The sequence below is a fragment of the Notamacropus eugenii genome, chromosome 4 (genome assembly GCF_028372415.1).
Source record: "Notamacropus eugenii isolate mMacEug1 chromosome 4, mMacEug1.pri_v2, whole genome shotgun sequence".
Lineage (NCBI taxonomy): Eukaryota > Metazoa > Chordata > Mammalia > Diprotodontia > Macropodidae > Notamacropus > Notamacropus eugenii.
The window spans coordinates 205,670,878-205,698,283 of NC_092875.1; the positions used below are offsets into that span (position 1 = coordinate 205,670,878).

General features: G+C 35.8%; 2 protein-coding genes across 12 annotated transcripts in view; one reads left to right on the forward strand and one right to left on the reverse strand.

The window, feature by feature from the left end:
* The window catches only part of MBP (myelin basic protein), a 218,754-nt gene extending 216,207 nt beyond the window's left edge, over positions 1 to 2,547 (forward strand). For 4 of the 5 annotated variants that reach the window (XM_072604068.1, XM_072604073.1, XM_072604070.1 and 1 more), the window contains one exon: positions 715 to 2,547. In XM_072604068.1, the coding sequence (XP_072460169.1) occupies positions 715 to 759 (45 nt within the window). In that variant the 3' untranslated portion in view covers positions 760 to 2,547. The remainder of the gene's footprint in view (positions 1 to 714) is intronic. The other variant, XM_072604072.1, reaches the window with a different exon arrangement.
* An 11,691-nt stretch (positions 2,548 to 14,238) lies between these two features.
* ZNF236 (zinc finger protein 236) overlaps positions 14,239 to 27,406 on the reverse strand; it is a 218,006-nt gene continuing 204,838 nt past the window's right edge. For 6 of the 7 annotated variants that reach the window (XR_011965983.1, XM_072604065.1, XM_072604062.1 and 3 more), the window contains 3 exons: positions 23,179 to 23,308; positions 17,693 to 17,869; positions 14,239 to 14,554 (listed from right to left, as the gene is read on the reverse strand). Coding sequence is in view for 6 of the 7 variants with exons in the window: in XM_072604065.1 (XP_072460166.1) it covers positions 14,427 to 14,554; positions 17,693 to 17,869; positions 23,179 to 23,308 (435 nt within the window). In the remaining variant the exon portion in view is untranslated. Of the gene's footprint in view, positions 14,555 to 17,692; positions 17,870 to 23,178; positions 23,309 to 27,406 lie in introns of those variants that run through there. The other variant, XM_072604066.1, reaches the window with a different exon arrangement.

The following is a 27,406-nucleotide window of genomic DNA, read 5'->3' on the forward strand; positions in this document are numbered from 1 at the left end:
ATCCTTTGCTCCCCCACTTAAAATCTTTTAATGGCTCCCTGCGGCCAAAGAAGAGAGGCCATCCTCTTTAGTCAGGAAGGTAATTAAGACCTTCCATTCTCGCTCCAGGCTAACAAATGAGTCAAGATTCTCCAGAACAGTCGGCTTTTCGTCTTTCCTTCTGTCTGCATTACCATATCCTCTTCTCTCCCTCTCCCCTTCCTGTTGAAAACCTGCCCCATTCTTCCAGTCATACCCTGCTCCATGAAGCTTTCCCTCATTCCCTAAGTTGAAAATTCTTCTTAATTGCTCAGAATAATTGCACTTTCTTTGTAGCTCATTTATGCACTCATGTTCTGTTTTGCATTATGTGGCTTATTTTATTTGTTAGACTGTAAACTCCTTGCAGTGATCCTGTCTCTTCCAGCTCCTTGGCACTAAAAGTGGTTGTTGAACTTGAAACACTTGTGCCACAATTTTTAGTGGCCAGTCTGTAGTTAGTAGCCATCTATTCATCCAATTATCCAACAGCCATATGCAAAGCACTGCCCTTAGCCACTGGGGTGAGATACAAAGATAACAGTTACTATCCTCACAATCTAAAACACAAACAAAGCACGAAGCCGGCCATCGAGAAGGTCCTATATTTGTAGGCCTTCATGAAGTGGCTCTGTTGATAGATGTGCATAGACCAGAACTGCCTTTGTCTAATCTTTGGCATTTTCTTTTCCACAGGGAGGAAGAGATAGTCGATCTGGATCGCCCATGGCTAGACGCTGAAGTTCTTCATTGTCTTTACAATATTATGTACTTGGCTTCTTAATATAACTGCCTTAAATTTTTAATATTTGCGTAAATTTCCTAGATAGACAAGCAGTTTCTCACCCAATGTGTCTATTGAGTTGTGCGTGCAGTAAGTAGAGTCAGACAACATCCTACTGGCAATTTCTGGCCAACAGTTGAATGGAAAAGAAAAATTAAGAAACACAGAGTAGGTTTAAGTGCTTTTTTATGTTTTAAAATAAAGTAACAGATTCCTCAGAGTATTCATTTCACTTCAGAATGCCCCCTTCCACACCCAAAAATACACTGGTCTCCATTTTACCAAAGCTCATTCCATCAAATCTCTCCATCTTTGGATTTCTTTCTCACTGACCCCACAGAACCAAAGCTTTTGTTCCTGAGCACTGCCATTGAAGACATGCCACTGTGGAAAACACATGTGCAGAGTAGGTATGGACTGTTGATCCAAGCTTACTTTATTTTTCTTTTAATGCCCCATTCTCTCACCTCAAAAACACTTTATTTTTCATAACAGGATTAGGCAGTCACAGAGTGGGTTTACAAGTGTTGGGAGCTCCAGGTATGTGAAATGTGGGATAGGGCAGCTGTTAACAGTTTTAATGTGATAGAGAAAAGAGGGGGAAGGAAATCCTTCCAGAATTGCACTTGCTCATCACACCCAAAAAATTTGAATTCGAGAGTGTGGCAGAGAAAGGAAAAGGACGTCAAACTAGGGCTGGGCTATTGCCTCAAAACAGGAAACAGGAATTTCCCAGCAAAATGGACAATTCCATGTGGCCACTGGATGTCACTGCTGCTCCACACAGACAAAGATATCATAGTATTTCTTTAGCAGTAATAAAAACCAAAGGTAGTTTCCTGTAATAAACCCAAGAAATCTAGTTTCCTGCAATAAAACCAAGAAGTCTAGTTTCCTAAAGGAAGCCCGCTCGCTAGCTAGGAGATTTTCAGATAGTTCTGCACATCTCACAGTAGCATTGACAGTTTTCTTGTTGGCCTGGCAGTGTGAAACTGGTAAGCTGCTCTGAAACCATGAACCCAGTCCTAAGTTTTTAATGGTAGTGTATAAGCCAGTCCCCAGCTACTGTGAAAACCCAACTACTATAGTTGCCTCCTAGAAATAAACTAGAAATAATTAGACATAGATGTGTAACTATCATGAACATACTGACGTATCTACATGTGGTCTGGAATGCACCAACCATATGTGAATTAAAAAAAAAAAAGCTCTTCTGAATTGCACTGTTCTCTAACTTACATAAGCCAAGTGTTTCTTAACACTAACTCTAATGTATTGATTGATCCAAATATTTTGGTTCTAGCATATCCTTCTTAAGCCAGCAACAGAGCATCCATTGTTGGCATCCAGCTTTCTTTAATGTTAATGAGTATCAAGAACAGTTAATGCCCCAATGCACTGTTTTTAATTCTAGTTCACCTTTATATGTTTAGTGTACATGTAATGCAATGTCTGTTAACATGTAGCAATGCATGAAGAGAGGGTAAGGAAAAACAGGAACAAAGTTAAGGAGGAAAAAAAACCTTCAAATTGTTCAGCAAAAAAATAAAAAATTACATCTTTGAGCTAGGTTGCTGGATGTATTTTCTCTCTGTAGATGTGTTTTCTCTCTGTAGCTTCACCCCCCAAAGTAAACTCTGCAACATAGTTGAGTTTAAAAGTCTACACTGTGCTCAAGAGTGGAAAAATCTTAAGCTTATAAAAATGATTGAAATAAAAATAATAAACATTTAATGCTATTTGGATGAGATGTCTTATTTCATTATATCTAAGGTTTAAAAAGTGGGTACTTTAGGGCAGGGACTATGGGTCTTAAGAGCTGACCTTTGTAGCACCTGCCATAGTAAACACCTATACAACCTCAGGGATTCTTCTTGGATAATATTTGTTACTAGAGTAGTTTGGATAACAATGAAATAAAGACACCACTATGAGCAAAGGGGATTTAAAGGCATATTTTTTTTAACGCATCTATATAAATATTTAACTATAAAATATTTATAAATTATTATTGTCCCCATTAGGGCCATTTTGAAATGCTTTTGGGATGGAGCACTTTCATTTGTTATGTACATTGGTATTTCCAAACTTATTTTGAAATTTATTTTTTTATCCACTTTTCATTACCCTGGTTCCTTGGAGGTGAGGAATGGGAGCTATTGGTTCCTTTTTTATAAATGGCCACTTATAGAGGAAAATGTAAAGGGTTGATTTTAAATCTATAGGTATTTACAAAACTTTGCCTTCATACAAAGGCTTGCTAATGTGAGGACCTAATTCAATTCAAGAATTATTTCCTGAGATCCTACTATGCACACAGACCTTCTAGTAGAAGCAGAGAGGGTTATAAAAATGGATAAGATTGTGCTTGCCTTCAGAGAGGTAATTATTTGGAGTAGAGGGAAGAGTCTGAGACAACAAGCACACAGATAACTACAATATAACGCAGAATATAATTGTCTTAAGAGAAATACCACATTGGGATGGGGTCTTGGAACAGGGAAGGCTTATAACTGCTTTTCGGGTTAGGAAGAAGCAGTGAAGACCCATGCAGGAGGGGGCACTTTGAAGAGTGCCTCAAAAGACAGCAACATATCTCACAGCAGCAAATACAGGTAAAGATAATAGGAGACAGTTTTCAAGACAGAGGAAACATAACAAGCCAAGATGGGGAACCCAGAAAGGGATGTGCTCAGAAGGCTCCGAGTATTTCTTTATGGCTAGACCGTAAAGAAGTGTACTGAGAGATGAGGGCAGAAAAAGATTGGATCTAGGAGACAGGACATCCCTGAATGCCAAGTGGAAGGAATCTGGACTTAATTCTACAAATAATGGAGATTAATAAAATTTCTGAGAAGGGGAGTGGCAAATTCAGAGTTTTAAGAAGATTGATTTAACAGCAGCGGGCAAGATCATTACAGGGAGAAGAATCTGGAGACATGGAGATCTTTCAAGAGGCTACTGCAGTCATCTGAGTCATGGATAATAGGACTTGAACAGGTAGTGAAGATGGAAAGAAGAATGGTAGAATCCTTGAGATAGGTAATAGAATGTAATCTCCATGAGGACATGACCTATTTTTTGTATTTTTTAAGTTTTGTATCCACAAATAAAGATCATAGTAGGTGCTTAAAAATGCTTGTTTGACTGATCTAGAAAGCAGAATCAGTAGGACATCATGACTGAATGATGAGGGATAGGTGAGGTCAGATGACTCCAATCAATACTAAGGCCTCCATGTGTTAAAACATTCCATTTCTGTCCATTTTTTTTGGAGGGGGAGAAATCACACAAAGCTCAATAAACTACTTTTAAAAGTTTCTATAAAGATACTTAGGTTATTAAGATATATTCAATATAGTTAAAACAAATATAGCTAAGTGGTAAAATCCAGTTCTATTATGAATCCACAATTATAATAAGTTGCTTTCGTAAATAGATTAACATGAGAATGAGTGAAAAGGCATTTATTAAGTGTTTACTAAGCACAAAACACTAGACATATAAACAGAAGAGATTACTCTCAAGGAACTCATATTTAACGAGAGTAGACAATACATACATATAGAAGTTTTCAGCTTTGTCTGATGGAAAGAAGCCCATGGTCATTAAAGCGCAGCAGCAAAGTAGGTTGTAATGCATTTAATGCCATTTCCACTGATAAGTCATTAGTTTCTGATATCACACCATTGGACAGTGACAAGGACTTTGGTATCAAGAACCTTTCTTCCTGGTCCTTCAGCATCAGAAGCAGTTGACTACATCTTCATGGGACATTGCTTCCTAGGATGATGGCTTCTAAGCAATCTGGGGAATACTGCCATTTCCAGAGCTCTTGGGATGATCTGCAGTTGTATTGGTGATAGCAAGGAAGGTGGGCCCTTTCTCCACAATGATTGCTCCCTTCAATGACTGGCGTAAGGCCCAAGTTGGAAGTGGTCTGACCATACTATTATTCCCAAGATTCTCGTATTCTGGATCCTGTGCCATCTCCATGGAGGCCTGAGGAAATGCAATGGCTGAGATAGTAGCAGCGGTTTGACCTGCTTGGCACATGCCACCTCCTATATTTTCCTCAAGATGCTCTGTTGTTTGAGCTAGGCTAGCTTTCATGAGACAATGAAAAGTGAGAGAAACATCTGACATCAGCCTTCTTTGAAACCATACCTAAGGAAATCTGTATAATTTTTCCAGATAAGTTAGTTACAAGTTATTTCCTAAAGTGAGTTGAAGGTACATGGTTAAGAAGATCAACAGATAAAGTCCATGAATGAAAATTCTTCCCCCAGTGTCTATTAACAGATTCAGATGCTAAGACACCGTGTTAACCTGAAAAAGTATTTTTTTCATCAGATTCACTGAAAAAGAAAATTCTAATTAACAACTTACCATACAGAAAATACTTATCTTCCCTCATTGAGTTCCAAATTTAAGCACCATCCTTTGCATTATCGTAGTCCCAAGTAGATCAATTCGTTTGTGACAATGAAAGGATAGAAAGAAAAATCACAAGATGATTATTAGTCATGCACATCAGACCCAGAGAGAGGATTGCTACAGACACTTCTGGAGAAACAAAGTAAATGAAGAAAGGATGAGGTGGAAAGGGAACAATGATGGAAGGCTACAGAGTAGAAAAAAGGAGATTAGATAAACATTTTGAGGAGTTTTGTGAGAAATATCTATATTATACTTTTTTCAACTTATAATACTTTTCTATTTGATACAGATAAACTTCCAAACTTTGAACTGGTTCCTCTTCTCCCTGCCTCCTCTTCCTCGTTCTTTCCCAACCCAAAATGCTTGTATGCAAAGGCATGTTAATTTTTGTGTCTCCATTGTACATATAGATATTAAATTCTATCACTGAATACTTACAACGTACAAGTATAATGTACTGTGCTAGGCATTGCAGGGGATACAAAGATGAGTGAAGACCCATTCCTGGCTCTCCAGGAACTTACAATCTAATAGGAAGGATCAGCATAGAACTATACTGTAGAATGGGATGGGATGTTTCCAAAGAAGTATCAAAATACTACAGAACTTTGGAGGAAGAAAAGATTTTATGAGAAATGGGGAACTGTTGAATGTATCTGAGCAAGGGAGTAAAATGATGAGAAATGTGAATTAGGAAGACTGAGCTGGCAGGGGTATGTGTGTAGGATGAATTGTAGCAGATGACATAGAGGTGGGAAAACCAACAGGTGGCCACCTAAGTAGCCCAGGAGAATCAGTAGGGCTTAGCCTACAAATGGAAGTGAAGGGCAAAGTAACGATTGGAAGATAACTGTAGCCAACAGGCATTGGTGCTGGTGTGGGTGTGGGTGTGCATCTGTGCTGGGAATACAATTATCAATAGTTTGATATCGAGGGCTGCATCTTCAAGATTTAGAACCCCATACGCACATTAAGGTGAATAAAGAAGGTGATGCGGGACAAAAACATTCCTGGAATTAAGCTTATACTATTTTCAGTGATGTGCTCATTATTGCTAGGCATTATTATTTCAAGTCAAATCAACATGTATTTGTTAAGCAACTTACTATTCCTTAAGCATGATGTCAAGTGTTGGGAATACAAAGCAAAGCAAACACAGTCCCTACCCCCAAGGAGCTCACAGTTTGTGTGTGTGTGTACACAACGTGTGAACTATGTACATAGTAGTCATGTGTGCATGTATGTATACATGCATGCATACATGTGATAAAAAGAGATCGTGTCAGAGGGAAGGCACTAACATTGGGCACTACGAAAGGCTTCTTACAGAGGAGGAGATTTTAACTTAGATTGAAAGGAAGTGAAGCCAGGTAACAGAGGTGAGGAAGAACAACATTGTGGGCATAGAGGGGCCAGGTAGTAAAATAACAAAGAACAGGGGCATGGCACATGTGTGAGGAACAGCTACAGTCACTGGATTGTAAAGCCCATGGAGGGGAGTAAGATATAAGACTGAAAAGGTAGGAAGGGACCAAATTCGGAAGGAGTTTAAAAGCCATTTATTGTTCCCAACACTTTGTGGTTCCATTTGGAATTTTCTTGGTAAAGATACTAGAGTGACTTGCCATTTCCTACTGAGGCAAGGAGGGTGAAGTGACTTGCCCAAGCTCACACAGCTAGTATCCGAGGCTGGATTTGAATTTGACTCCAGCTTAGAGCTCTATCTGCTGTGCCACCTTGCTGCCCTAGTAAAAGTTATAGGGGATTTTATATTTGACCGTAAAGTCACTGAACAGTGAGTCACTGGAGCTAATCAGAGTAATGGCGCAATTCAGGAAGATCATTTTGGTAGGTGAATAGAGGATGGGGAGAGACTTAAGACATGGAGGCCAAAGAGAAAAACAAGGCATGAGGAGATAAGGACCTCACCCAGGATTCTGGCAGTGCAGGAGTGAGGGGGAAGTATGAGAAATGGGATCAGCAGGAACTGGCAACATAACACAGCAGGTGTGAGGTACTGACATGTAACAGGTCACAAGCCTGTGTGACCAGGAACTGAAAGATGAAATTATATACTCAAAACTCTTAAGTAAATTATATCCAAAATTCTATTTCAGAAATTTGTGTTACATGACACAGGTTTTCCATAAATGTTGATCAATGACAAAATTTGAAGGGGAAATAAAATACTTCACATTAAAATGTGAGCTCCTTAAGGGAAAGGGTTGTTTTTGCCTTCCTCTGTATCCCTAGTACTTAGCACAATGCTTAGCACATATTAAATGTTCAACAGATATTTGATGATGACTTCCAGGACTCATAAGTATGCTATTAGCTAAACACGGACTTAAAAAAAATACAGAATCCATGGATTCTAGAGATGGAATGGACTTTAGCAATCTAGTCCAATACACCTCAAATAACAAATGAGGAACTTTGATTCCAAAGACAATGACTTTTTCAAAGTCAAACTGCAAGTAACAGATGCATCTTGATTCTCACTCTGGTCTTCTTACAACATATAATGGATAAATCTACCATTTTCCCCAGTAATTAAGTCTTGCTGATAGGAAGAGAAGGCAGGAGGAAACAAAATATTTATTAAACATCCCCTATGTGGCAGTCACTGTCCTAAGACCTTTACAAATATTATCTCATTTGGTTCACACAACCAGTCTGGGAAATAGGTACTATTATCTTTGCTGTTGAGGGAAATGAGGAAAATAGAGGCTAACCATTACTTTCCCAGAGGCACACAGCTAGAAGTGTCTAAGGGTGGATTTGAATTTACTCTTCTTGTCTCCAGTTCTGGTGGTCTATCCACTGTCACACTTAGCTGTCTTTACAGAAAAAGACTCAATAACCAAAGAATTAACACTTTTGTTTCCACGAAGCACTCCAAGAGGCTGGTAAGTCTCATTGTACTGATTTTAAGATCCTCAGATCATGTATTTAGAACTGGAGTACACCTCAGAAGCCATCTAGTTCAATCCCTCATTTTACAGATTAAGAAACTGAGGCTCGATGAGATGAAGTTAACTTGTTCAAAGTAAAAAAAAAAAAAAAAGCATTAGAGGCTAGTTCTGAACTTAGAATTGGTATTCTTTCCACTGCACTGATCAAGTACCCTCCATATTTCATCTCAGTAAACTAAATGCTCTGTAAAAACTCATTTCAGAGTGCTTTGTAAACTGCTGGCACTAGCGGCATTTTAAAAATGGAGGAAAAACAATGGGAAGAGAAAAAACTGTTTTTCTTTTTCCAATTAACAAAGGCATAGCTTTCAGAACACTAAGGTAAAGATAAAGGCAAAAGTTTTAAAGAGGGCAAAGCATTCAGTCAGGAAGGAATTGGAATCATGGCTTGTAGAGCTGGAAGAGCATTCAGTCATTTAAACCAATCCACTCATTTCAGAGATAAGCAGATTGATTATTTAGACTAAATGATTCTAGAGGTTCCCTCCACCTTGCCAGAATGTGTAGTTGAGACTGAGATGAATTCTTATTTTGACATTTCAGCTGGTTAATGAACACATGATAAACTTTTAAAGTATTTAGGATCATATATTTAAAATGTGAAGGAATCTTAGTCATTCCATCCAACCCCCTTATTTTACAGATGAGGGAACTGAAGCCCAAAGAAGCTGGTCCAAGGCTACACAAATAATAAGGGAGAGTCAGAATCTGAATTCAGGTCCTCTAACTTAAAATCTACTGCTTCTTCCACATTCAGTTCTTTAGAAAGACCCTTAAACAGTAGGTATGACCACTGGAATAGTATTCCAAGGAAACCTCAACATTCCATATCCAGGTGCATTAGTGCTATCTTTATTTCCATTTTCAAGGTTTCAAAATTTAAAAAATTTTCTTCATTATCTTAAACATATGGACATAAAAATAGAAATCACTGTCAAGAAACTGTACCTTTTTGTGTCATTCAAACCCTAGAGTCTAATACACAGCCACTAAAAATTAAAGAGTTCAAAAAAGCATAGCTGACAAAATTGGATCCGTTTTATAACAATAACAATTGGGGATACAATCAGCTGTGACACTGACCCTTCATTTTAGCAAACACACAGAATGCAGGTGGCTTGTTTCCATAGAGTTACCATAAGAGAGTTACCTTACCAGAACTCTCTCATTCTCGCAACTTTTATACTATGAAGAAATTTGAGTTTATTATACAGAGATGCTGACCTGGGCTTGATGTGCTTTTTTAATAGAGTCTAGATTTGTTCCACTGCAGCTGAACCCAAGGAGGCTGCTTTGTCCGTCTGAACCATTTTCCTAATAACAGTGTAGATGAGGAGGGCAGCTTGTGTTGTTTTATTTATTTTACGTTTTTAGCTAAAAATGCCTCTTCCTAGCATTCTCCAGGTATGGTGGCACCAGGATACAGATAGTTTTAAGGACAGTAGATTGACATTATTCTTCTGCTTAAAACAATACAATCCTCTTGCCTTCCCCACATATAAAAATGTGGACTGCTGCTTTTTTTCTGTTCTCATAATTCAATTTCTGAGAGATAAGGATATTTCCAATTCCAAAAAAGAAATTCAGAAGCAAACATTTAGTGTATATGAAAATACATTAAGAGTATCTCAGTAGCATATAGGATACAACAAAAAGAGAATGTTTACAAGCTTCAAGTATTGGGGGAATCTTGTGTAGAGCAGCATCTGTTGTCTGTGTGTTGACAAGTTTTTGCAGTTTTTGAGACTGTAAAATATGATTTAAGTCAGGCAGTTAAATTTGTTTAAAAATGCATAAAAAGGTAACTGATGGAAAACAACAAAATAATTTTCCCCTAAAGCACAAAATAATTAAATATTCAGGAGATTTTTAATAATATAAAACACTATTTTTATTTTTCAAAGCCAATGCATTTGGCTTTGGGCAGACTGCTTATGCATTTCTAATACAAAACTGGATTAAATAAATATCATCTGATGTATAAATAAACCATGAAACCAATTTGAAGGTAAAAAAAGTATCTTTTCCATAATTCAAAAAAATTAACTTTCTAAATTGTCTACAGTTGTTAATCACCAAGAACAGATCACTCTGCCATGGTAGAATTTGTAAAAGAATAAAACACAAATCCTGATCTCATCAATACAAAAGTCATCAAGCCGTATATATAGCAATACACAAAAAAGATTAAGTAGCAATGTTTGTTAAAAACTACTTGCTTCTCCCATAATTTACACTGAGTAATTTGTATTTTAATTGCTTCAAACATTTTGATTAGCCATCCATAATGAGCTATAATGAATACTTCCGTGCATTTTCTTTGAGGGAGGGAATGAATTCAAATCTGGACAACATTAATTAAATTTTTCACATGATTTATCAATTCTGCCAAGATAAACAGAAGCATCTATGTCATGGATGTTTAAGGCCAGCAATCTGGCACAAAAATTCTGCTGTCCCCACCATTTAAAAAATATAGCAAATATAGATGGACTTTAAAAGTGCAACATTTTCATTGTGCTACTAAAAGTATTGAAAGGTAAACAAAAGTGACCATAGGCACCTTAGTAGGATATCATATCAGATATGTCAAAACCCAACCAAACCCTCTGATTTTTCTAAAATTTGGCTGTTAAAAAGTCCAAGAAGTTGAAATGATATAAATATAAATTAAGCGGGAAAAAGAACAAGAACTTGGATCAAATTATAACTTGGAGAACTTTACCTTGACAACTTCAATCCTTACATTACAGTTTCTAGGAAACTATTAGTAATAATCACATCTTTGATTGACCATTTTGGCACATAACTATTGTAGAGCTAAACTTCAGGAACATCCTTAAGCAAAATGACATGCTCTTCAAATGAATTCTCACAAAAGTGGTTCTATGTACAATTATGCATTCTTGCTTATAAAGAGATGTCACTGACATAAACCTGTATGAAAATCATTTGGAATAAAACAATGTACATTTCAAAATCACAAATGTTGCTATGAAAAGGAATAATTCAAGTGAAGAACACAAGCCCAATTTTTTTCCTTCTAATCTGTACATGTATGCATGCATCTATAGCACATAAACTCTTCCTAGTAGAATTTGTAAAAGGAAAATTTTACCAACTACTGCAAATAAAATATCATTTTTTTCTAAAACACTATTTATACTTAAATGAATGGGGTTTGGATTAAGATTAAATTGTAGATATGGGAGCAATTAAAATTTAATTGGATTTAAAAAGAAAGATTATTAATCAGGACAAAGCTGAACTTCTCATCGTAAAAAGTTTTTCATAAGCTTCTACCACTATAAAATTATTACTGACCAGACTGAGTACTAAGTAAAATATTTTCCCAAAGAAACAATACCCCAGCTTTAAGTTCAGTACCTTGAAAATAGAATTATGTCAGGTTAACTGTGTGCTATGCATTTACTTTGCTGTTGAAGTGCCTTAAGCATAGTATTGTTAGAGGTTGAAAGTGTTAACTCAATTTTTAAATGTGCTCAGTTTACTAAGGAGAGTACTGCTTAGGATGGTTAAAGACTAAAAGAAAAGTCCAAGTATTTGGGTAGGTATCTATTGTCCAAGCTCTCAATTATAATATTCTATTTGCAGCTCACCTTCCAGAGAGAGAGAGAAAGAGACGGAGGGAGATGACATTTATGTCAAAGCTTACAAATGTTACATTTAGAAACAATCTGAATTTGATTTTTCTTAAATGGAAGATTTAATTCCATATTTAATCTAAACTTATAATTAAAGAGGAAAATGGCCATATTTCTGAGTAACTTTATTTCTGATCCACACCCAATTAAATTACATCATATATTTTGATATGAGAAAAGGTGTTTCTTATACACTCAATCTCTGAAAACCCTGCTTATGTCCAAGGAGAAAAAGTTTTTCTAAAGATTTAAAAAAATATTATATTATAAAAATCAACCTTTTAGAGATTAGATTAAAAACTAAATTGTTTTATAGTGCTCATATTCCAAGGAGTTTTACTGTATATAGGAGCAGCTTTTAATATTAGGACAACAAACCTGAAAAATTACATTCAAAAGTGAACATGTACAAATTAAGTTTTCTTGCTCATTTAAACTGGAAAAGTCACAGAATGGATGGTAGATGAATTTTTCCTCGTTCAAAACCCTTCTTTCCAAACTACCATTAGGCTTTAAGTTTGTCAATTAAGGCCTTCTGCATGTGCCCAGGATAAAATAAACCAATGTAGTTGACTTAATTAGATAGACAAACAGGAATTGAGCAAATCCCTGTTAAAAACTCATCTGTCATAAGTTCAATGTTAAAATAAACAAACAACTTCAATGCTGGGAATGCCCATAAAGCCACCGATATTTATCAGTATTCCTAAAGTAGTGCCATACATTGTTTCAAAGGAAAAGTGCATAAAAATACGTGTCTACCACTCAAGGACAATTACAATTATCCAAAACAAATTGGAGTCAGGTTTAGCACTGACATTCATTGGAATCCTCAGGATTTATATAAATCCAGTACCACAAGAAGATTATTTCAGGTTTTTTTAAAAACCAAACTTTCCCCCCAAAAATATGCAATACACAAAGCAGTTTGAAAAAAAGTAATATTATTTAACATTTTCTGACTTAAATATTTTCACATAACAAAAAGTATTTTCATATCACCAACTATATTACTTATATACATATGCCAAAAGTTAACAAAAGAATCAAGATGCCCTATCAAAATAACAGTGAAATGTCTCTTCCTTCAATGACTTGAAATGATCTTGTCTCTTAGTACACACAGCCCACATAATATTTACAATTAAACAAATGTATTTCTGAAACTAAAGTAGAAATGTGGGCACATAAAAGCAATTATTTTGGGGGAAATAAAATAAAACCCAGCTTTATATTACATTATAATAAAACGAATATTCATTTATTAATAAAATGAATACAATACTGATCTAGAAGTGCTCATGTGAAGTTGAAAACTTTGATGAACTCTCTCTATAATTGGGACTAGTACTATATTTACAAAATATACTGTTCAGCCACACAGAGGCCTATATATTTGTATATATACATACATATTTATATATAGAACATATAAATAATCTTAAAAGAACAAACTACAATGAAGCAAAGAATTTTCCATCTTTGGAATGTTGAAAGGATGATTTGCACTAGACTCCAGTATAATTTGGTTATGGACATATTTAGGTGGCACCTTTCAGAAAAAAATTAAGCAGTTTGCTTAGGCAGTTTCACTGAAATAAAAAAATATGTTTACATACAAAGGAAAAATACTGGTACATTTCTGGATTCCTACAGCCCACAGCAGAAACATATTAATTATCTTTTGGGGCATCCTGTGCTACAGGAGCTTCAGTGCTAAGAGTCTAGTGTAACAGGGTAGGTACCTCCTTCCTTCAAATATGGCTTGTGCTTTCTGCAAGAATCCAACTCAAGGAGCTGAATATATATATTTATAGAGTATATATGCTAATATTAATCACTTTGTTTGGACAGTTTAGTTTTGACTTGTACTTTTAGATTTACCCTTTGCACTCTACATACTTTTTTCGTGCCCCAGATACTATATGCTAACTAATGATTAGTTACTTTTATTTGAGAGAGAATTGGTCCAGCCATCTCTCAGGATATCAGTTTAATTTACCATAACAGAAAAGTTATTTATTACCACTAGCCAAAATATACAGAAAGAAAATAAGGGGGGGGGGGGGGGGGAACTTCACCGTGCATTGCACATTTTTTTCTGTACTTCATGCCCTTATCTTATTTTTAATATTAAATTAGGTTCCTTCAACAGAAAGTGTTAAGTATCAATTCTCATACTTTCCATCTATTGGCAATCTGCTAATATAATGAAATCACACCCTAATGATAAGATCCAGTGAAAGTTTTTTGTTTTTTAAACAAGATATATTGGCTGTGGATTAGAAGATGAAACTGCCTGTTGCATTACCTGAGTTCGTTGATTTGTTGATCAATGAGCACAAAACAGATTACCTTTTTCCTATTTTGTCCTATAAGCTTATGAAAGACAATGATTCTTTTAAATAATGTTGGGTAACTAAAAACCACATATTTTGTTAACATTTTCAACACCTGAAGCTCCAAACAAAAAATCCAAATGCTTTTTTTCCTTTTCAAAATTTAACTTCAGAAATTCTGTTGTTGAAAGCGTTATTTAAATCCTCATCGAAAGACGTTGGTCAGGGTCTGCCACTCATTTGGAGTTTCCTGACCAACCTCTTCCAAATGGAGCACACGATGGAGATCTTCCCCTTCATGCTCTTGATGACTAGCTGATTCCTGTAAAGTACCTATAAAAGAAGAAAAAAAGAGATGAGGAAAGTATAAAATAGAAACACCTCAAAATTAAAATTAAGATCATAATATAATTATGAAAACTTCATGATCTAATTTCTGCCTTCCAACAAAATATTAAGTTGTTATAGATGAATGTCTTTAATGTTACTTTGTGAATTGATCCATATAAAAGCACCCATGATGTAGTTAAATGTAAGTATTCACTATCCAGACTGAACAGGGAGGTTGTATTATTATTTCAATAATAACCTTTAGTTAGCATTTTATGTAAATATACATACTCTCCTTTAATCTTCACAATCATCCTATGAAGTAAGTAAATTATCATAATTTTTATAAATGAAAAACTATTTCCTCCAGTTCTAGGAAAGGAGAAAACAAAGAAAAGCACTATAGGTTAGACATAAGGTAAAAAGCTTTCCATTCTCCATGAACACTCTGCAATCTTGATCACCAACAAATACATTTTGCTAAGCACTATCCCATTAGGTCGTGTAAGCTTCACTGTTTATCCCTTCTCTAAATCTAAGTTTAAGAAGTGCTTGAATGGGTGACGAGTGGAAAAACTTTAAGTTCTGCAGCATGAATAAATGTTAAATATACCTAATAAAAAAATTTATTTCTGTCACAGAGACCCATCAGAGGGTTCAATCATTTCTAATAACTCTAAATTCATTTCCTTTAACTGTTCCCTTTTCTTTATATTTGAACCTGGGAGGAAAAAATGTGTGGAAAGTTTTAAACTAAGATTAACCTACAAATGTAACAAAAAACGTACTTGCTGCTGTTTCATTATCTACTACAGTAGGAGGCAGAGGAGAGTGTGCACATATATTTGAGACATTCCATACGGTAAGACTACAGAACAAAATTTCCAGATACAACTTCAGAAGATTTCATTCTTTTAAAGAATAATTGATTAAATGATAGTCTTATCAAAAGGAAAGACACCTAGAATTAGACTCTTGGGGTCTCTAGGTTTCTGGCATTCAGCTGTGTGTCCCTATTCTTTCACTCAAATTATTAAAATTATTACATTCAAGGCACTGTACAGGATTTCATTCCAGATGAATCAACGGAAAAGTACCATGAAGTTGAATAATACTATGGGGTACTATTTAATTTCAACATTTGTTAAGTATGTATTAAGCACCTTAGCAGAGTTTGAAGTGCTAAGATAGATAACAAAGATTAAAGAATACTTGGATCTATCTACTCTATCTTCACAGTGCTATATGCATTTCTGTTTTTGTTCAGTGGTTCTTCAGCTGTGCCCAACTCTTCCTGACTGCACCTGGGGTTTATCTGGCAAAGACACTGGAATGATTTGCCATTTCCTTCATTTGACAGATGAGGAAACCGAGGCAGAAAGGTTAAGTGACTGGCCCAGGGTCACAGAGGTAGTAAGCATCTGAGGCCAGATTTGAACTCAAGAGTTTCTGACTACAAGGCCAGCACTTGATCTATTGTGCCATGTAGCTGCACCCCCACTCAAACAAAACAAAAATGATAGGCAGTAAACTCTTAAGGTTCAAACCAAGTTCTTCAAAGCTGAGGGGCAGGGAGAAGACTGTTGTTAATGAAGCTGATTGATGAAGACGACAATAACAAGAACAAAAATAACTACTCACATTTTAAAAGTTTTCAGGTGTCTCCATGTCTCCATGAAGTAGGTGGTAAGTATTACTATTTCCCCCCTCCCTTTTAATATAAAGAAATAAAAGGGCAGAGAGGTGAAAGAGACTGGAATGAGGGCTCCTGCTTCTAAAGTCAGGACATTTTTCTATACCATGTGATGATATCACAGACAATGCAGTATTTAAGTTTGGCGTTAACTGAACCAATGTAGATGGAGGTAGGGCAGGGGTCAGAAAGAGGCATTCCAGATGTAGGGAAGAGAAAGCATTTCTCTTGGCACAACAAAGAATGGATATTGTCAACTACTGTTTTGAATGGCTTCAAAAGCTTTTGGAATATCAAATTTTTTCTTACACTTAAAATTACAGTAAAGCAGGAAAACAAAAAAGACCCAGAGGCTGCTGATGAGTTAGATCTGAGGTCGAGGGGGGGAGAGAGGAGAGCAAGGAAAAGAAGCTCATGTACTTTGGGGAAATTAACAGATGCTCTGGTCTTTCAGAGCCAAGAAATGGGTACAGCAGAGCTTCAGGATATTAAGAATAGCATACATGTAAAAGTCAACAAGGCATAATGGATAGAGAGCTAGTTTTGCAATTAAGAAGCCCTGGGTTCAAAGTCTTGCCGCCAACACATCCCAGATGTGTGATCATTACTAATAAGTCACTTAACCCCTCAGTGACACCCGAGAAAGCTTAAGTTTCAAATAAGTTATGAATTTGCATCAGGTGAAAGAGTTTCTACACCAGGAATTCTTTTTACCAATGAAAATACAGGTACTGCTACCCTTCAAAATTTCCTAATGTCCATAACCCACTTCTGGGTTCCAAATATATCACAGAGCACTTAAGCTGTTCAACAGAGCTTTGTGACACAGTGGGGCAAGTTGGTCAATACAGGAAAATCTTAGAAGGAATATAAGTAACACACCTGGGTAAGAACCCAGCTCCTCTTTCAGTAGTGGTGTTTAGTTTAAATACCAGGCCCTGAAGCAAATCCTCTCATCATGTACCCTTGGCGCTCCTTCTTTCACAGTTTTCAAAGAAGTGTAGGAAAGTTAGTCTATCCTTTTATCCACCAGTAATCTCTGCAACCTTATTTTTTCTCTATTTGTTTTTAATCGCGTAATAAGAAAGAGAGATTTCCCTCCAGCCCAGTACAGTAGGAAAGAACCTGAGACTGACATTCAAAGAGGATGTGTTCAAATCCCACCTCTAAAATCTACTTCCTCTATGACTTTGGGAAAGTCACTGACCATTGCTGGGCCACAGTTTCTTCATCTGCAGAATGAAAGGGACAGGCTTGAGGATCTCAAAGAAGTTACTTTCAATTCTAAATTTAAGACATGTCTTATGAAGCTGGCGCTGAGTTGAATATAACAAACACCCTGATATTCATGAAAAGTCTTTTAGCCATTTTGACCTCAGTATTTTCTTCCATCGGTGCATTTCAAAATTCACTCACTTAAGAAAAAAAATTAAAATAAGAATACTTACCAGTATAGCTATGTGCTCGTTTCATATGGAGTTTCATATTGCTTTTCTGTGTAAAGCCCATTGCACAGTAATCACATTTGTAAGGTCTCTCCCCTGTGTGCTTTTTCATATGTACCTGAAGTGCACTTTTCTGATTAAATGCTTTTTCACAAAGAGTACAATGAAACGGACGTTCTCCTAAGAGATGGGAAAAACATTTTTAAATTTCCTATATCAGAGTCCATTAAAAAATAAGAAACATTTATTAAACAAGACTAGGTGTTTTTTAAAAAAGTAGAGATGTTATTTTTAAAATAATGCTAGTTTAATGTCCCCATCACTAAGATAATCCATAGTTTTATCCCAGTTAGTCCACAACATCAAAGAGCATAAAAATTTAACAGGCACTTGTTTAAAATTTCAGTAACTCAATGTAAACTCTTTAAGGCAAGAGATTATAGTTCCGTAAGTTTTCTATTTCCTGTTGCATTTAGCACAAAGTTGGGCATAAAATGTAGGAGGCATTCAAGAAATACTTCTTGTTCAGTTTAAAATGTCTCCACAGACACCTGGCTGGATAGTCAGGGCAGAATAACACTACAAAGAACATTTCATGCAACCAGTATAGTTCAGATTTTATTCAATAGTCTGAGTGAGAAGAAATAAGGCTCTGAAACAGGGAAGTGGCAGTGGAAAGGTAGGAAAAGCTAAACAAAATAATTTATAGTGAAGTATAACAGAACCTGAAAAATGACTAGGTATTAAGAATGAGGGGGAAAGGAAGTCAAAGTTGAGTCCAAGATTTTGAGCTTAGGTAACTAGAAGAATACTGGTACTATCAACTGAAATAGAAAAATTGAGAGAAAGGACCAAGGTTTTAGAGAAAATGATAGGTTAAATTTTGGAGATGCGGAGGTCAAGAAAAATATCTAGGCAGAGATATACAGCAAGCAAATGGAAATATGGGGTTGTATATATAGATTTAGGAATCATTCACATCCATGAGTGAAATTATGGATGAATTTAACAAAGTAAATAGTATAGAAAGGGAAGATGGCCAAGAACAGGGAACACTGAGAAATACTCCAACTTTCAAAGTGGTAATAAGAGAAATGAATAAAGGATACAAAGAAGGAATAATTGGAGGCAGGAAAACTAAAAGAGCAGTATCATGGAAAGCAAGAAAGGACAGAAGCAAGAAGAGAATAAAAAGAGATTTTAAAAAGTAATGAATTAGAACAATTTTATACTACTTAAAAATCTTCATATTTGAGAACATCTATTTTCTACTTAAAACATTTTCATTATGAAGCTGAAAAGTCCCAAAGAGCTATTCTTATGCAAATTCTGTATATTAATTCTACAAATAAAACGATACTCAAAATGATTTCCAGCACTTCATCAAGAGGAGTTTTCTTGTAATTCAGCTATAAACACTGTGTGTCTCGATAAATTATTTCACAGCACTCTGGAATATTCTTCTTGTTTAGAAGAAAGCAATTTTTTCGTAATTATATTGCCCATTTCATCCAGAAATAGATTTGAAATCCCTAGACAAAAACTCTTCAGATGTTTATTAGTTTCTACTTAATGAATAAATCATGGTTCAGACTATTTTAAAATGTTTCACGATAATACGCAAATGTATAAAATACAAGCTAAGAAGTTAACAACCTCAACACTGAATCCTCAAAACTGTTGACTTTCTGTGCATTCAAATAAATTTTTGTTTTAAATTACTATTCATTAAATCATAAAATTAACAATTTTCTCTAAAAACAATTCTCTAAAAAAGGTTCACTTTCAAGATGTATTTACTAACCAATAATGCAGGTCAACACACAAAAACTAAGGACAATTATACGTACTTTCATGGTACCTGTTTCCAAAACCAATTACAAACTTTCCAAAACAGGCTACAAATATTATTGCTTAAAAAAAAAAGAAAGAAACAAGTCTACTTTTTCCAGGGATATTTTTGCTATTCTGTATTTCTTTCCTTTATTCATCCAATTAGGCACTTACTATACAGCTTTAAGGCAGAAAGTCACAGATATAAAATATTTAATATTAATTATAGACTACTTTTATGTATTCTGTTGAAAGGATAAAAATAATTTTGCTTCATGTAATTTCTTTGTTTGACTCCTTTATAGTATACCATTTTCCAGTTGTCCTTTACTTTTATATTTTCTATAAATAGGAGATAGTAAAACATTCTACCTATGTGGAAACAGCTATGTGGAAATCTCAACTACCCAGAACACAGCCAAGAAACACAAAGAATGCAAAAAAGATATCTGAAGTAGCAAAAAAAAAGTTTCAAATTTTCTGAGTTAAATCTGAAAAATTTCAGTTAAACAACATTTTGTTGAGATGCTATAATGTCACTGTGTTAGATACTGGGAGTATGAAGCTTAAAAAAATAACAGTCCTGACCTCAATGAATTTATACTCTTAGAGGCAGAACATGAAAATACTGGACAAAACAAACCAAAAAATACTATGATAAATGTAGAAGAGACAAAGTTCTACTCTTCTCTGTAATAATCCTCCCCCCTCACCATCCTCCAGTTTGGCTTCATCATGGTCTTCGGTTTTTCATTTATTCCTGATTTCTTAACCTATCAATCTTGTTCTAGTCTCATTTCTCAGCCTCTTTGATGATGTATTTCCTGTCTCTGTCTTTCCATCTTCTTGCATGGCTTGTCAATCTTCTCTAGCTCCTTAAACTAGGAAGTTGTTACAATTCTGTCCTAGGCTCTCTTCAAATCTCTCTAGAAAAATTCATCTACTCCTTTATCAGTTCTAGATCTATGGCTCATATGTCTCTTTCCCCCCAGAGCTTAACATTATCTCTGCCCAAATGATCCATCTGTCACCTCAAATGCGTCATGTCTAACTTTTTTCACTTGTCTTGTCCTCTTCCCCTTTTTGCTTTGAATGTCATTGTCATCTTTCCAGTCACCATTGCTTGCAACCTTGTAGCTATCTTTGATCTTCCAATGATTCCCACACGTTCTATCAATTGCCAAATGTGCCAAGTCCTCTCATTTTTATCTTAGCAATACTTGCAGCATCCAATCCCTCCTCTCCATTTCCAATGAAACAATCCTCATATATATAGGCTTTCCTATCTTATCATCTAGACTTATTGTGATAGTCTTCTAATAGTACTTCCTTCATCCAGACTATCCTTCATTCAATCTACTCTCTATAACAGGGGAGTCAAACATGTGGCTAGGAGGTAAGTCTATAACTCTCTGGAGTGAGGTCAAAACCAGATTAAAATGTAACTGGCAAATACTTAACAAAAGAAATAAAAATACAATTCAGATGTTAATAATATGTAACTTTCTAAGATATTAATATGTGGTTTTCATTAAACTGAACATAAGGTCTCTGAGGGCCACATTAAAGGTTAAATTGTTTTCAGTGTACCTCATTTAAGAAAGAAAAGATATATAATCAAGATTTTTCTCCAAAATGGTTTAAAAAAAAAAGTTTAGGGTTAAACAGAATAAACCCTCAGCTATCCTTTAGGTTTCCATATTGTCAAGGTTTTATTGTACTTCTACCTTTATTTTTGGTCAGGCTTCAGTACAGCCAACCTCTAATTAAATAGATAATCTTCACTTCCAGATCATCTCCACTGAAATCCAACAAGCATTTTAAGCAAGCACTTACTACGTACATGGCAGTGTGACAGACGGCGGGCATGCATAGAAAAAATTAAAAGTTAACAAATCAACACTGTCATCAATTTTATATTCTACTGGAAAGATAATATGTGATATTGTGCATTTGGACATTCCTTCCAATGATGCAGATCACAATCTGTTCATGCCTACCTATCCTGTGTGATTCTTGTCCATTTTTATATCTCTAGCTCCTTACAGGGACCTGACATAATGTGTTCTTGACCTGAGTCTTGAAGAAGCTACAGATTTTGAGTTAGAAGTGAGGAGCAAGAACATTCCATTCCCTAGGTATGGCTATGCAAACGCAAGTAGGATGGATTTCTGAGACCAAAGACTAGCAAGTGGGTAAATTTGGCTGAAACACAGTGGGTGCGAAAAAGAACACATGATAAGCCTGGAGGATTTTGAAGACTTTAAAATGCCAAGAAAAGGGTTTTGCTTTTATCTTAGTGGTAAAGGGGTGCCACTGATTTTTCTGAAACAAAGGAGTGACATGGTCAGCTTTGTGCATCAGAAAGATTGCTTTGGCAGCTGTGTAGAAAATGGCTTGGAGTGGAGACAGACTGGAAGCCAAGAGTTCAGTCAGGAAGCTGTTGTAACAGTGGAGATGAAGAGGGAATGAGGAGCTGGAAAAGAGCGATGACTATGTGAGAAAGAAGAAGGGGACAGATATGAGAGAGACTAGGGGTGAAGGACAGAAGTGGAATATAACTCTAAGATGATGACATCAGAATGGAAGTGCCTTTAACAGATATTTCAAGGAGTGGATTTAAGAGGAATTTTTGCCAATTCTATGAAATTATCCTTGATTCCTCCTAGAATAAATGACCCTACATCCTCAAATCTCTCATGCTTCTGTTTAACCTCTTACACACTTACATGCTAACTTGTATTAGTTATTTGTATTTTATCCTTGTTATAAAGAGATTATGACTTATGCATTTTTATATCTTCTAGGGCCTTCCACACCATGAGCACGAAAACAATGAACAAAAAGTAATACTTGAATTGAATCAATTAATTGTAACATCTTTTGAGTGTGTGTATGTATGTGTATGTGTAGACCCTAAATGTTAAACTCCATTACCAAAAATAGGTATTCTAATTGTGTCTTTTGAAAAAGACTCTATATAATTGCAAAGATAAAACCTTCATCATGCCTATTGCCTTGAAAATGCTTAACACATCACAATTATCTGAAATCCTATTTTACCCAAGATCTCACTTATAAATAGGGTAACATTAAGTTTACTAATAACGTCATTATCACCTATAATTTGCAAAGTACAAAGTACTAAGAAAAAAGACCACAAATTTTAAATTGATTATAACACTTGAATATTACTTTATGATTTAAAAATTGATATATAACTACTGTTATAAGTATGCCTATATTGTAGTATCATTGGCAGTATCAAACTTTTGTATGTACCCTGGAAATAAACTATTTAATTTAAAATCACAGAGATAATATTAAATTCTAGTAAATTACATCATTCAAAAGTTATTTCCTCTTTTCCCATTTTCCAAAATCAATGTAAAAGCAAATTAAGCAAATAATTGCAATTCTGAAGCTATATGATCAAGATATAAATAGCAAAACCTTTGACTTTAAAAAAGCTTGTGAAAGAACAAATTCACTAATTACTGGGTGAAATTAATTTTCCTTTACACATTAAATACATCTATTATAAGGTTACATGTTAAATGAATATTTGCACTTTGAATTTTGTTTTCCCAATGACTAACAACTTAATTTCAGGGATCATTAAAATCAAAGGGCAGGACTCTGTAATCATTAATTACCTGTGTGAATTCGGCTATGTCTTTCTAGTTGACTTGGTTTAGCAAATGCCTTTTCACAAGTGTCACACTTAAATACTCTTGGCTTCTGAGAACTTAAAGAAGGACCTGCTTGATGTGTCTGCATATGCTCCTGTTCAATAAACAAAAGAATGAATTTTTTTGAGACTTTTGCGGGAAGATATAAATTTGGAATGGCAGGGTGGAAAAACAATGGTCCCTCTCCCTCCCCAAAAACAACAAAAAATCCCAACAAACTGAGAACAATGAAAGTAATTGTTATCTTTCATAACTTCTCTATTTTGCCCTATTTATTAGGCTGCTTAAACCTACAGAATTTGGGTCCTTAGAAGTCATTTAGTCCAGCCTCCTCACTTGGCAGGCAGATGAGGAAATAGAGGTCCAGAGATGAATAGTGAGTCATCTGTCAATTTATTAGACTTCTTACAGTCATAGAACCTGGAAACTGAATGACACCTAAAAAAGTCATTGAGTTTAAAACTTCTGTTTTACACATCAGGAAGATATGACAGATTGAGGTCAAATCACTTCTCTATTTAGTCACAAAGACAGAACTAATAAGCTAGTCTCTGGACTCTCAATTTATTCTTTTTATAATACATACCCAGGATTGACTATTACATACTTTTTAACATCTTCTCTGATTCCAGCCAGTTGAAAACATTCTCCCTCTCCTCAAACTTTCCTAGACCACTTTGTATGCACTTTTCCTTTGACCTAATCACATCTTCTCATGTATTATACTTATCTGTATACAGGCTTCCTTGTGTTTCTCAACTCCCTCCCCACCATACAGTAGAATATAAGTTCTGTAAAGGCAGGGAACTTGACCACTTTCAATCTCTCCATTGCCTGTACCCTGCAAAGTTCCTTTGTGATTTTTGGGGGGTGGGGAAGGGAAGGAGAGAGTGGATCCATGATTTCATTAGTGTAGTGTAGTGAACTCCTGGTATGGAAATCAGTAACTGTTCGAGAACTTCAGTTTTACAGTGTTATTTGAGATCACACAGCTAGAATGTATCAGAGGCAAGATTTTCAAACCAGCTGTCACTGACTCCAAGGAAAATCCTACAGTCTAAAATGTTATCATCTCTCTCACCTTTCCTTATATCATGCACTTAACAAACGTTTGTTGAATTGAATTACTGGAAACTGTGTTGGCCAGGGAAAGCCTTGTGGAAGGAACTGAGTATGCCATATTTAGTTTATGTTGGTTGAAATGAAGTGGAAATTGAAATGAGTTCTGAATAATGTTAAGATCTGAGTAAGCAATAAGGAGAAGGGGATTCCAAGAGGTATATATGGCATGAACAAAAGCTTCAAGTAAAGACCGAGCATGAAATCTCTGACAGAGCTGAGAAATGGTGCTAGGCAGTGAAGGGGATATATCAGCAAGGTATAACCAAACCCACAAGACTAACAATGAACTATCCGAAAAACTGAAGCAAAAATGGAAAATGGATCAAAAACGAGAGCTAGTCAGTGCACTGGGCTATTAGGAAGCACTGCACTGAAGCATTAGGAACCCAGAAATAAGTAAAAACCACAATAATCAATAGCTGTGCTTTAGGGAAAGGAAGGCATCCCTAGCTCTTTGCTCTTGAGGCAGTGAGATGGTGCAGTGACCTGGAGTCAGAAAGAACTGAGTTCAAATCCAACCTCAGATACTTCCTACCTGTGTGACCCTTGGCAAGTGATGTAACTGTTTGAGTTTTCTCAACTCTAAATCGGGGATAATAATATCATCTACTTTACAGGGTTGTTGTGAGGACCGAATGACATATCTGCAAAGTGCCCAGCATATTGCAGGTGCTTAATAAATGCTCATTCCCTCCCTCACTTTGTCACTTCCAATATTCAATTAGTTGCCAAGACACCAAATCTAACTCTACAACATCTCCTGCATCCATCCTGTTTTCTCTGCCAACATGGCCCTTACACTCTAGTCCCTCTCACAAGACTATCTCAATAACCTCCTAACAGGGGTCATTCCTTCTGGTTTCTCAAATCAGTCTTTCACACAGATACTAAAATAATATTATGTAGGCACAGGTCTGATTATATTATTACCCTATTCAAAATCTTCAGTGGCTCCTTCAGGTGATAGTTTTAGGACAAAATATAAGCTTGTCATCATGGCATTTAAAACCCGCCACAATCTGGACTTATTTCTAGATTTATTTCACAGGGAGCAACAGCGACCCTCACCTCCTGAAATATTTCTACATTTCAGCCAATCTATATTATTAGCTATTTTCCAAACTTAACATTCAATTTTCAATATTTGTACCATGCCTGGAATATACACTCTTCTTCTTCCAGTCACTGCTTATAATCTTTTAGCTTCCTTGAAGTGTCTTTAGTAATTTCTTCCACTTTTTACAGCTCTCTCCTTCAAATTAGATACTTATTTCCTCTTAGTAGAATGCAAACTCCCCTAGGTCACTGGCTCTTTCCTTATTGTTTTAGCAATTACTTTTCCTTGAACAATTTTCTCTTAATTGTTAAATCTGATGTTTTGTTTCTCAACCCTTATCCTTTTCTGGCTTCTTGGCAACATTCCACACTATCAACCACCCCATCCCTCTAAGATACTTTCTGCTCTCTGGGCATTTATGACATTGTTCTCTTTTGGCGCTGCTCCTCCTACCTAACCACTTCTTAGACTTTTTTTTTTGCTGTCTCATCCTCCTCATCACAGCTCCAAAGTGTGACTATGCCCCATGGTTCTGATTTGGATTCAATGCTTGTTTCAACTCCATTGTCAACTTCTACTCTCCATTCTCCCTATCCCTACATTCAATTAGCTTCCAAATCTTATTGTTTCTATCTCAATATTTATCACGTGTCCCTTTCCTACTGACATTTCACAATGCTATTCATGCCCTTATCACTTCTAACTAGGATATTCCAAAAGCCACCTAATTGGTCTCCCTGCCTCAAGAAACTTTTCTAACCTATCCTTGAAATAACAACCAATTACGACTTTCCTAAAACACAAACCTGACCATGTCCCTACCCAATAAAGTCCATTGCTCCTTATAATCTTCTAGGATGAAATAAATAGAAGTTGCGCAGCTTGGCTTTTAAAGCTCTTCAAAAGCTATTTCCGACTTACATTTGAACCAAACTGGTCTTCCTACTGTACCTCACATGTGACACTTCAGGACCTCCTATCTCCATGTATTTGCATTAGTTGTTTCCTAATTCTGGAATCCATTTCCTCTTCACACTTGTCTCTCAAGAATCTACAGAAGTCTTCAAAGCTGAGATCAACTATCATGTTCTTCATGAACCCTTTCCTGATCATTCTAGCTGCTACTGCCCTTCTCCTCAAATTTTATTTATTTTGTACATCAAGTGAATGTGTATACAGTCTCTCTTGACATTACGTAAGCTTCCTTGAAGACAAAGACTGTTTTATTTTAATCCTTCTATCCCCAAAGTGTAGTATGCATGTACTGTGACCTTCATGTAATGTCTGGGACATAGAAGGCACTTAATAAATACTTCACACACACACACACACACACACACACACACATTCTCTCTCTCTCTCTCTCTCCACTTAACACCAAAAAAAGAGCATTTCCATATACAAAAACAGAAAAAGATAACTGTAAGTGAAATCCGTATTTATAATTACGCAGTTTGCTACTTAAAACAAGTTATAATAAATTTCACATTACTTTCAAAGCTGTCTTGTGTGTCTGTGTCTCCTTATAATGTCTCTGTTCTCTTCTGTTCATTTTCTTTTAAATGCTTCAATGACCCTGTTTCCTCTTTTTTTTTTCTTGGTAACATCCCTAGCCTTTTCCCAAGAAATTCCCTGACCTACAACTTGAAAAAATAAAAACAAATAAGCACAGAGAAACAAAAATCCACTCATTGGCCACATCTGAAAATAGTTAATACGTACTTGGTTACTGCGTCACTGAAATGAATTTTAGCATGGGTGTGCAATAAATACCGTTACAAGATAAAAGACAGGGGAGCCAGTCAGAAGGTTCCTCTAACAGTCCAGGTAACTTAACTAGGACACTGCTACTAGTAATAAAAAGGAAATGGATACAAGAGACACATGGACTTGAGGACTGATTTGAAATGTGTGGTAAGGAAAAGAGAGAGGAGTTAAAAAATGCATGAACATAATGTTTCAATCTGGAGGGATAGGAGAAGTAGAGAGGGAAGGAAGCCAGATGAAAGAGAT